Source organism: Notolepis coatsorum, assembly GCF_963971535.1.
Source record: "Notolepis coatsorum genome assembly, chromosome: 15".
In the NCBI taxonomy this organism is placed as follows: domain Eukaryota; kingdom Metazoa; phylum Chordata; class Actinopteri; order Aulopiformes; family Paralepididae; genus Notolepis; species Notolepis coatsorum.
In genome coordinates, this window is record NC_140179.1 from 51,585,640 (window position 1) to 51,597,644 (window position 12,005).

The following is a 12,005-nucleotide window of genomic DNA, read 5'->3' on the forward strand; positions in this document are numbered from 1 at the left end:
TCAAGCACTTTAAGCACTTCAAGAACCTTGTGCGAACCCTGTGGTTTATTGAAGAGATGGCAAGATGGTACAACAAGCCAGATGGAACATTGTCACAACAGGGTGAAGATCATCTCCTCAGTATGTCAGGATGGCCGTGTTTGACCTGTGCACACGGATTACCTCAATGTGCAACAGGTGCGCAGCTTGACCCAACATGCAATCAGCTTGGCCCGGGGCAGGTGTGGCTGCTCAAACCAGCCATCCCCACATGCACCAAAAGGTTCTTGCCTGGTGTTGTTGTGTTCAGTGTGTTGGTTAAAGGGTATTGTACGTTCAGAATTCTGGACCCTTCTAAAACCCTTTCTCCTACTCATTGATGATGCTGTCGATCAGTAGTCCTTTCTCAGCACAATCCATGCTGTGCTTCATACTGGAGACCCAGCTCCTCCTCAGATAGCCACAACAATAATCAGGGTTCCCACAGACATTGCAAAATTAAATTCAAGGACTTTTAAGTACTTTTCCAAGCACTGGAATTTTCTAGGATGTCACTCAAAGGATACAATTCACTTTGAAGCATTTTCTTGGCCTGCTTGCCAGCTAGAGCTTCACAGTTGGAGCGCATGAGACAGCGACTAGTCAGATTTTATTAAAACAGAACAAAATAAACTATTTCTTGATTCAGAACTATTTGATCATGGATGAACAAAACATTCAATGCGAATGTTTGATTTGAATTTCAAGGACTTTTTAAGCACCTTGTTAAAATGGGCTGTTTTCAAGGAATTCCAGGCCTTGACTTTTATTTGTAAAAAATCAAGCACTTTAAGCACTTCAAGGACCTTATGCAAACCCTGACTAATGTAAAGTCAATGGGGCCACTGTAAAAAGCACATAAACATACAGGACAACACACTGGAGTAGGTTTCAGTGTTCTGTGGCACGACTAGCCAGAGCTGCAGGTGTCCACTATGGGGAACAGCATGGATTGCGCTGAGAAAGGACAACACCATCGGTAAGTAGGAACTAACGGCTTAGGGTTCCTGAAGTCTCTCTGAAGAGGCCACTCACCTTGCTCTGGACCTCCCAGGGTTTACAGATAGCCGACAAGTCACAACCTGTCATCATCATGGCCCTAGAAGGAGGGAAGGAGAGGGAAGGAGAGAGAGGAGGGAAAGAGAGAGCGAGAGGGAGACAGAACACGGGAGGGAATGAGAGAGAAAGAGAGGGAGCAGGGAGAGAGTAAGAGAGAGAGAGAAAAGATAGAGGGTTACATAAGAATGATTGTCCCTTAGAGCTTTCTATTTTTGCACAAAATGAGTTCCCTTCTATCACATTTTTGGTTGAAATAAAATTGTATGTAATAATTGTTTACGATTAATTGCGAATATTTTCATGTTGAGCTATAGATTGTGGATGAATACGCACAGAAAGGTACACCATGCCAATGTTCATGCTTTATTTGTTTTAAACGAGACGATTTAGAAATGGGCAATGGGGAAATACATTGCGATTTCAAGCCAGGTGGACCGGCCAGAAACAACAATGACGTAACCACTACACCTCCCTATAACTAGGACAGAAAGTGAATAATAATAATGATAAGAAATAAAGAGTAAAATATAAAACACAAGGTAAGACATGAAGCACAGAAGTCGCGTCACTCTGAAGGGGCTTAACGTTGCCATAACAACCGGCAAGCTGTACATCATTCTGCTCATTATACAGATACGTGACAAACATTTATCCTTTTTTATGTGGACAACCTCATTATGAGGGCATTCTAAACATAATGTGCCACCAGGAGCAAGTTCTAGAAACACAAGGGTGCATTCCAAAACAAACCTACTTACACCAGAAAGGGTTAATCATTAAAACGGTTTCTATATTTTACCTTAGATTCTATGTTAGTTAGCCCGAGAGTCTGTTTGTAGTTACCAAGAAGTGATGTATTTTTTTTTTTGGATAAAGTGTCACGTGTAATAAAAATAGTTTTTGCCTTTCTATATTTTTCTCCCATTTGTCAGGTCAATTTAAAGAATCAATAGGCTACCGCAGATTTTTGGCAACATTTTAAATGTCTTATATCTCAACAGTAATCGAACATACTCAAACAAACACGACATTTGATGCAAAAATGAAAAGAGTAAGGGGCAAGAGCTAAAACAACGGCATCCAATCAAACAAATGACCAAATCAAATGATTGGAACAAGCGAGCTGTCTATCAAACCTTCTAGTGACACACATGCTTGTTATGCACATACACTACACGCAAGACACTTTCTGTAAATAATTGACTATTTTATCTTACCTCTTTTATATTTTATTTGATGTTACTACTACCACCTATTGTTACCATTCTTGTATTCATTGTTGTTTCTTAATTGCGCACTGTTGAGTCTGAGCTCGAAACACAATGCCCCCTGTATTGTTGTGTATTTAACAAATAAAGAACTTGAACACACACACACACACACCGACAGCGAAGGCTGCCATGCAAGGCGCTGACCAGCTCATCGGGAGCAGTTTGGGGTTAAGCGTCTTGCTCAAGAACACTTCGACAGACAACTCAGCCCTGCTGGTCTCTGACAAGAACAAGTTACAGGTTGAAAAAACCCTCAGCTCGGAACTAGGCAAAATCTGCATATGGCTCGCTGATAACAAACTATCATTACACATGGGCAAAACAGAGTCCATTCTCTTCGGTTCAAATAACAAACTCAGCAAGACCGACGGCTTCTCAGTTACAGTGGGTGACAATATTGTCACAAGGAAAGATGAAATTACCTATACCTGGGTTCCATCCTAGAGGCTAATCTTTCCTGTGACAAAATGGCATCCAATGTAATAAAAAAAGTCAACCAACAAACTCGATTCTTGTACCGGATCTCCTCTCTGGTAAACAAGAATACCCTGAAGACTCTGGCAGGAGCACTCATTCAAGGGTACGACTATGCTTGCACCTCATGGTACCAAAGCACCTCAAAGGCGCTAAAAACTAAATTACAAACATCTCAAAACAAACTGGTCAGACTACTGCTTGACCTTACTCCTAGAACCCACCTCACCCCTGCCCACTTTGACAACCTAGGATGGCTTAGAGTAGACGACAGAGTACAGCAACTTGCAATGGGCCTGGTCTACAAGACACACTACACGACCAAGGTACCCATGTACATGTCGAAATACTTCCCAAAGGTCTGTGAATACCACGATCACAACACCAGAGGGAGCTCCACAAATCATGTAAAACCCAGATTCGGCTCAAACAAGGGACTAAACACGTTTCGCAATTATGCCACATCAATGTGGAACGCCCTACCCAAAGCTGTAAAGGAATGTGAATCACTACCCACTTTCAAAACTACTCTCAAAGAACACCTACAGGAGACTGCAATTCGAACCTGGCCCCTGTAAATGTCCTAACCCAACCCCCTCCAATGTACAGTAAATGGCCAAGTATGGTTGTCAATATTCCAATGTACAGTTTTGCTTGTACAGTTGTACAGTGTTCCCCACCCACCCCTCCTACCCAACCCCCCCCCCCCCACCCCACCCACCCAACCACCTCCAATGTACAGCCCCCCCTCCCCCCCAGCCACCCAACCCCACCCCACCTACCCAACATCCCCCAATGTACAGTTTTTACGTCAAATGTATATACTCTCTTTTCTGGACTCTTTTTGTATCACAAACAGTACTGTATTTGCAAATCTGGTATGTCATAAATGTATAGATGTAGCAGTACTGTCTATCTGTATGTCATGTATGTCATATATGTCCTGATGAATTGAAAATGGGGGACCCTGATGTAAACAAGACGAAAGTCTTTCTCTGGTCTGCATCCCCTTAACAATTGTGTGTATTGAGCTGTACTGTATTGTACCCATTCTGCAATCTGTTAATAAAGTTTTCAATCAATCAATCAATCAATCAACCAATCAGACATGAAGTCGGGAGTATCTGTTGTTATTGTATCAGGCTCTTTGTTCGGGGAAAATAAATAATTAAAAAAATGTAAAATTTGAATCCTCTTTTTCTCCGCCAGATTTTTTCAATTTTTCTCCCCATCCCAATTTAGTCGTTATGCCAATTCCCCCCCTCCCCTACCTGGTTGTTGTGCACATGTTCCTCCTACTGGTCGGTACAAAGGAACCCTGAAGTCTACCACATGCTTCCTCCGACACATGTGGAGACAGCCAGTGGCTCTCTTTTCACCTGGCAGCGAGGACTCTCATTGGTGAAGCGTAGCGCGTGGGAGGTCACGCTGCCTTCACCATTTCCTGCCTTTCGCTGAGCAGGCGCCCAGACCTGACCTGTAGGCGTCGCTGTCCACAACGCCAGATTACCACCCTCGACTTCCCTCCCGCTAACTCAGCCAAACGAGTTAGTATGAAGATCGGCCCAAGCCACAGGCAATGCTGATTCCGGGAGTCGAGACCGCAGCCTCTTGCATTGGTGACGAGCGCAATCTCCGCTATGCCATCCGACCGCCTAGATAATAATAATTTCATTAGAAGTCAAGAAAATCGACCAGACCTCTCGACTGCGGGAGATTCTATTCTGAAATAAGAGAAGGTGTTCAAAGCCCTGTGGTCAACATCAGTAGTTGTTGTGAAGGATCAGATTAAACCGAATATATATATTTATTTATGGATATATATTTAATAGTATTTGTATATCGTTTGATATCCCTTGTATATTCCTTGTACATATACACTGAATATCCCTTTAGTCTACTAACAGCCCATAATAGTTTCATTCTACCATTGGACGAGAACCTGGCGCCAGCAGCCAAGCCCCTTGGTTCAAGTTCAATCGTGCCGACGAACATGTCGTTACATGCCCGGTTCCGCGTAGGAATAAGTCTGGCGAAATACGAATGGTACTATTTGTTCACAGCGCATATATATATGGCGCAAGTAAAGTAGAACTTTCTTTTAGTCCATTAGTCCTTTACCCTCCAACCTAGTAACAGACGTGAAGCCTCACCCACGACGCACGTGTGGTGCAGTATGGCCTACTTGGCCTCCGAATAGGCATTGAGACATCGTGTGGATTAATAGTTGAATTGTCATAGTTTGGCACTATACCGTCGAGTGGGACGTATTTCTATTAAGTTAATAATAGTCTATTATGTATGGTGCATCGTTCGGTTAGAGTTATAAAGTGAGCAGTACCCCCATCGTTCCTGGCGTTATCTAGAGTCTTAACCAGGCTGGGCAGACCACGTGTGGTGCCTTCATCCGAGGAGTTCTGGGCCAGGACGAGTGGACCTGTACATTGGATTACTTTACCCGGACGACGGCGAGCCCTACACGGCTTGGATTATCTACGTGCTTTGGGTGCTTTGATTATGCCATGGATAACGGCCAACACTGCTGAGTGTTGGAACTACCCCCCCCCGAGAGGAGTCCAGGTGAGACGGCGCTCTACCCCGAGTGAGGTCGCCTCACGTCTCTTCGTTGTGGACCGGCAGCTACCGTCTACAAGAGGGCCCAGCTGTATTCATCTGCGGACCGAGGTTCTGTGGGCACCGTGTTCAGCACTCTGAATTCTCCCAAGAAATCGTCGGCCCGATGGGATATCGCCAGCGGCTCTCCTAACCCTCCCCCCCCTACTGACTTACAACCAGCGGGACCCCCCTTTAGTGTATCCAGCTATAATCATTTAAGTACCATCGCTATAGTTCCCTAAAGAACCAGGTTGTATACTTGCTCCCTGCGTAACCAGAGATTGGACATTCAATGTTGATTTACCTACGAATACTCATTTGCCTTACAAGTGCATTCAAATCATAAATGTCATTAAGTGAACGTTGTATATACCCTTTGCTATATAAAATATTCGATTTATACATTTGTGTGGACTTCGTTTCATCAGGTGGGAAAGTGTTCATCATATCTACATCATGTACTGTGTGGCCAGTATTTAAAGTACATAAAGCAGGTAGTGGTTTAATGATACCATACTTATCAATACAGTCAGGGAATTGTACCCCTCAGTTACAATTGGTCCTTCGAGCCGGAGGGTAACTAGTGTAATATTAATATAGTGTTATTAATATTGAAATGGCCTATGATGAACACTCCACGAAACGGTCCTCCTAACGTAGAACGCCCGCAGCGCAGACGACAGCCACCTCAGTACTTAGAGGATTACGCTGTCAGTCAACTACCTAGCCTTCGACAAACGGTAAACGCGGTAAAAGTAGAAAGTAAAATTATGTCTGACCTTAACGACCAGGTTGCCCCGACCACAGAGGCCCTAGTGGGTTCTAATGTAACTGACCAAGCTCACGGTGGGGACCAGGAGGGAGCTGACATGCCTTTACCCCCCGCCAATACCGAAGAAGTAGTCCCCGACCAGCCCCGGGAGGAAGACAACCCTACAGAGAGAGAACTCTGCACGGAAGAAGAGGAGGAGAGCGCCGAGGAAATAGAGCTCCGGGACTCCCCAACGAGTACCGCCAGGAGCGGCTCACCTCAACAACCGTCTTCCCCCAGCGAAGCGGAGAGGATGCTATCACAGGCGTTCCTCGTCAGCCTGACAGCCTCTACCGAACGCGATCGACTTCAGGGTGAACGCGATCGACTTCAGGGTGAACGCGATCGACTCCAAGCACAGACGCTTAGCGAGCGCGAACATTCTACCATTGAAAGAGAACGCCTCCAAGCGCAGCAACGGAGCGAAGAAGAGCGCATACGTCTGGAGCTGAGACGCCTTCAGACGGAAGAGAATATGGCAAGAGACCGAGCAGACACCCAGCGTGCCGCTGACGGTGCCCAAAGAGAGGCAGAGCGCGACCTCGCTCTCATCCAGCGCGAAACCGAGCGCGACAGACTACAAGCCGAGCGCGACAGACTACAAGCCGAGCGCGACAGACTACAAGCGCAGCTAATGGAGCAGCTGATCCTCAAGGCAACACCCTCTCCCTCCGCCAGGGGTTCAAGGAACTCGTCGAGACAACAGTCAAGGGCAGCGTCTCCTAACCGAGCAAGCAACCCTGAACTTGACCAACAGACCAAGCCTATACCCCCCGCAGACCCCCTTCCCAGACCGGTCCAAGCGAGACCCAGCTACAAGGAAGGAGCGGCATACACTGCGGAGAAGCTAAATAAACGACTACAGGATCTAGAGGACCTGATAGAAGAAGAAGAGGGAGAGGAGGAGAACCAAGCCCGACGACAGCACAGTACTCCACCGGACCAGGAGGTCCAGTACAGCCCAGGCTATACCCCCGCGGCGCTGCGCTACAGACCCCCGACTCTATTCACGGGTGAGCATGACGCACGACCAGCCCAGAGGAATAGCACCTGGACCAGCGGGCCATGGTACCCTGCCGGTACCAGCCCACAGAGAGGCGCAAGAGGAGACTCGCCTAGGAGGTCTCTCCCCCAACGCTCGCCGATGTATCAGCCATCCACGGCGTCATACATTGCCACACCGACGTTTCCAGACTTCACCTATGAGAATCGAGCACAGTACACAGAGCTCCGGATGTGCCTAGAGACAATGATGGTGGATGTCGCTGATGAACGCCACAAGTATGCAATACTACTGAGGCACCTGAAAGTACCGCGAGCGCACAATATAGCGCTAGCCTATGCCACCTCTACGACCCCATACACCGCGGCTCTAGCAGCGCTGGACCAGAGATATGGACGTATATGGGATTACGTAATCCAAGAGATAAGGCATATTGATCGCCTACCCCCAGCAACAGACAATCGCTCATTAGACGACCTGTCTATAAAAGTGCAGTCCCTGGTAGGGATGCTGGGAGCGCAACGGGAAAAGGGCATGCACGAGCTATACGCCAACTCTAACGTCGAGAGGATTTTAGAGAAGCTGCCACCCGCCAGACAAGAGCGCTTCAGGCGGCAGAGAGACCACCGTGATCCTAACGGTCCCGAACCATCCCTCCTCGATCTAGCCGACTTCCTGGCGAGAGAAGTCAGCAGCTTACGACTGGATACGTTCGTGCGGAGCACACCAAGCTCCAGAGAGGAACCCAGGAGAATAAACGATGGAAGAAGATCGGTGACTGTCATGCACCAATCAGAATCAGTACCGAGCAGTAAGAACCACAGTACCCCCTCGAGAAAAGAGAAGTGGAAGATGGTGTGCCCGTACTGCGAGAAAGAACACTGGCTGTCACAATGTGACCTGTTCACAAAGATGAATGCAGAAGAAGTGAGTCAATGGATAAAGTCCAACAGGCGCTGTTACCGATGTGCGCGCAGTCACATGGCAGCCGAATGCCGCCTAAAGAAGAGGTGCAGTCGGTGTGACGGAGCCCATCTAGATGTACTACACGACAGTAACAGACGAAAGCCTGCACCTGCACCATCGAGCAGCACCAAGGCAAGTGTCATGTACATTGACCCCGCCAGCAGCAGCGGCGCCCAAGTGCTCTTAAAGGTAGTCCGTGTGACATTGAGCTACCAAGATAAAGTCATGGACACTTACGCCGTCCTTGATGACGGGTCAGAGAAGACCCTTCTGCTCGCGTCCGCTGCGGCCCAGCTGGGACTGCGGGGGAGCGAGAACCAAATGACGATTCGGACAATAAGAAGAGATTTAAAGACGATAAAGGGCGAGAATGTCTCCTTCACTATCGCAGCAAGCGGGCAGCCAGAGCGACGGTATAGGATTACAAATGCTTTCACCAGCCAAGAAATAGGACTATCACAGTACACCTACCCCATCGCCAAGCTGATGGATAAATATGTGCACCTGCGTCAACTACCTATCCCGCTCATAGACGGCGCTACCCCGACCCTGCTGATAGGCTCCGACCATGCAGACCTCATCGTCCCGATAGACCGGGTCCATACAGGACCCCGAGGCTGTCCTGCAGCATTCGAGACCCGCCTAGGATGGACACTACAAGGCCCCCTCGCTAAATCTCTCAACCGAACAGCAGCCACTAGCTGCCTCCACTCCAGAGCGACAGAAGGAGACACCACACTCCTGCAGCATGTCGAGAAGAAAATTGACTGGCGACGTCGTGCGCTGCTCCGCGCCTCCCTGATCAAAGACGGCTTTGATCTCCGGCAGCGGGCCAGCAGCGACCCCCCAGTATTGCGCAACCTCAACCCAGAGGTCGCAGAGGACCCAGCAGCAGATGAAGAGGTCCGACACAGTGTGAAGAACAGTTTCTACGTGGACAACTGTTTACAAAGCGTTTCGACTCAAGAAGAAGCCGAGGCTCTCCTAATCAAGCTACGCGCCTCCCTGATCAAAGGCGGCTTTGATCTCAGGCAGTGGGCCAGCAGTGACCCGCACGTATTGCACGGCCTCTCCCCCGCGGACAAGGCTGCCAGCAGCGAGACCTGGATGGCGACAATCCCAGGAGAAGCCCAAGAAATGACACTAGGACTAGTCTGGCGCTTCAAAACAGACTCGCTCCACTATAGACACAAACCCCTGACCACGGAGCAGGGAAGGTCGACGGCGATACCGACCACCAGACGGAGTGTGTACAGAACACTCGCCAGACAATATGACCCGTTGGGATGTATTCTACCTTACACCACCAGGGCAAAGATGATTGTACGAGCACTATGGGACAAGGACCAGGGCTGGGACGACCCAATACCTGCACACCTTGCCTCCACATGGAGAGAGTGGGAGACGGAGCTCCGCTCACTCCCAGGCGTCAATATACGCCGCAGCTACTTCCCACCCACAGTGAGGCCAGAGACATGCAAGATGGATCTACACGTCTTCAGTGACGCCTCCGAAGTAGCCTATGGATCGGTGGCCTACTTGCGTGCCCAAGAGAAGGGAGGAGAGATACACACTGCTTTCATCCTGGCTCGCTCAAGAATAGCCCCACGAAAGCAACAATCTATCCCGCGTCTAGAGCTCTGCGCAGCCCTAGCAGGAGCGCATCTAGCCACGTTAATCCAACGTGAACTCACCATTCCGGTGCACAGAACAATCTTGTGGTCAGATTCCACGACAGTACTCACATGGATCAAGTCTGATTCATGCAGATACAAGGTCTTCGTGGGAGTCAGAGTCACCGAGATTCAAGAGTTAACAGAAGCAGCGAGCTGGCGGTATGTGGACACCAAACACAACCCAGCTGACGTCATCACCCGGGGAATGTCCCTAGATGACCTCACCCGTCGCAACATCTACAGTGACGGACCAGAATTCCTCAAGCTCCCGGAAGAAGAGTGGCCTACGCCCACCCCACGGGAAGCGAGTAAAGAGGAGGCTGAGAACAAGAAACCTATGTTCTGTGGACTGAGCACAGTCGCCTCCACAGACCCCAACATAGATGACTGCATTACCCTACAGAGTGCGCAGCTAAAGACATTCCTGTGGCACCACCCAGAGATTCAGTCCACCACTGACATTTCAGCAGCTGACTACGAAGAAGCAGAACTTCTTCTACTACAACGAGCCCAGAGAGACTCGTTCCCCGATGAGCTAGACTGTCTACAGGGAGGAAAGCCCGTCCCATCAGACAGCAGATTGCTCCACCTGGCACCCGAGAGCGACGCCCATAATCTCATCAGAGTGGGTGGTCGTCTGCGGAGAGCCCCCGATCTACCGGATGACGTTAAGTACCCGATAGTCTTGAACAGCCGACACAAGGTCACAGAGCTGATCATAAAGAAATACGACGAGGATGTACACCACGCAGGAGCAGAGAGAGTCTTCGCGGAGATCAGACGTCGCTATTGGATACTTCAAGGAAGAGAAGCGGTGCGACGCTTCCAGCGAACCTGTCTAGACTGCCGAAAGTGGCGCGCGCAGCCCAGCATACCCCGGATGGCTGACCTACCTCCCTGTCGCCTCCGACTCGGCGACAAGCCATTCCACTCCACAGGCATGGACTGTTTTGGCCCGTTGTATATAAAGAAAGGAAGAGGAACCGAGAAGCGGTGGGGTATTGTATTCAAATGCATGACCACCAGAGCGATACATATCGAACTCCTTCCGACCATGAGCACAGACTCATTCCTTATGGCCTTCCGAAGATTCACATCACGGAAAGGAAAACCGTCTACATTGTTGTCTGATCACGGGACAAACTTCAAAGGCGGAGAAAGAGAGCTGAGAGAGAGCTTCCAAGCTATGGGCCCAGAACTTAAGACCCACCTCGCTCCATCCCAGATTGACTTCCAGTTTAATCCCCCGAACGCACCCCACTTCGGTGGAACCTGGGAACGAGAAGTACGTTCTATAAAGACAGCCCTGTACGCCGTGCTTGGGGCCCAGACTGTGGCGGAAGAAGTCCTAATGACAGTCCTCACGGAGATCGAGGGAGTATTGAACTCAAAGCCCCTCGGTTACGTCTCAAGTGATGTAGCAGATGTCGACCCAGTCACCCCTAACACACTCTTGATGGGGCGGCTGGACCCCGCGCTACCCCAGACAATGTACAGGCCTGAAGAAGCGAACGGCCGAAGAATGTGGAGGTACAGTCAAGTACTAGCTGACAAGTTTTGGAACAGCTTCCTACTCCACTACCTACCGTCTCTACAGACCCGCCAGAAGTGGGTAAAAGAGAGAGACAATTTGACAGAAGGAACAGTCGTCATGATTATCGACCAGTCACTACCCAGAGCTATGTGGCCGGCTGGCCGCGTAAGCAAAGTGATCACCGGTGCCGATGGCAAGGTCCGAGCAGCCGAGGTGCTCGTCCAAGGGCGAACTTACACACGACCCGTGGCGAGGCTAATAGAACTGCCCAGACTCCCAGACACTATCGATGACGACCATGACCCCACGACTTTGTGAGTTGACTGACCCTTACAGCGGACCTTGAGTGGTAGACAGTGCGGTTAATCTGTCTCTGCTTAGCTAATTAGGTGGGACTAATTAGGGGGCGGCTGTTGTGAAGGATCAGATTAAACCGAATATATATATTTATTTATGGATATATATTTAATAGTATTTGTATATCGTTTGATATCCCTTGTATATTCCTTGTACATATACACTGAATATCCCTTTAGTCTACTAACAGCCCATAATAGTTTCATTCTACCATTGGACG

General features: G+C 49.0%; 1 protein-coding gene across 1 annotated transcript in view; it reads right to left on the reverse strand.

The window, feature by feature from the left end:
- pde6c (phosphodiesterase 6C, cGMP-specific, cone, alpha prime) overlaps positions 1–12,005 on the reverse strand; it is a gene marked incomplete at its 5' end in the record, with an annotated part of 86,179 nt that overhangs the window by 14,646 nt on the left and 59,528 nt on the right. Inside the window, one exon of the mRNA XM_084330303.1 lies at positions 1,054–1,117. Coding sequence (XP_084186429.1) covers positions 1,054–1,117 — 64 coding nt within the window. The remainder of the gene's footprint in view (positions 1–1,053; positions 1,118–12,005) is intronic.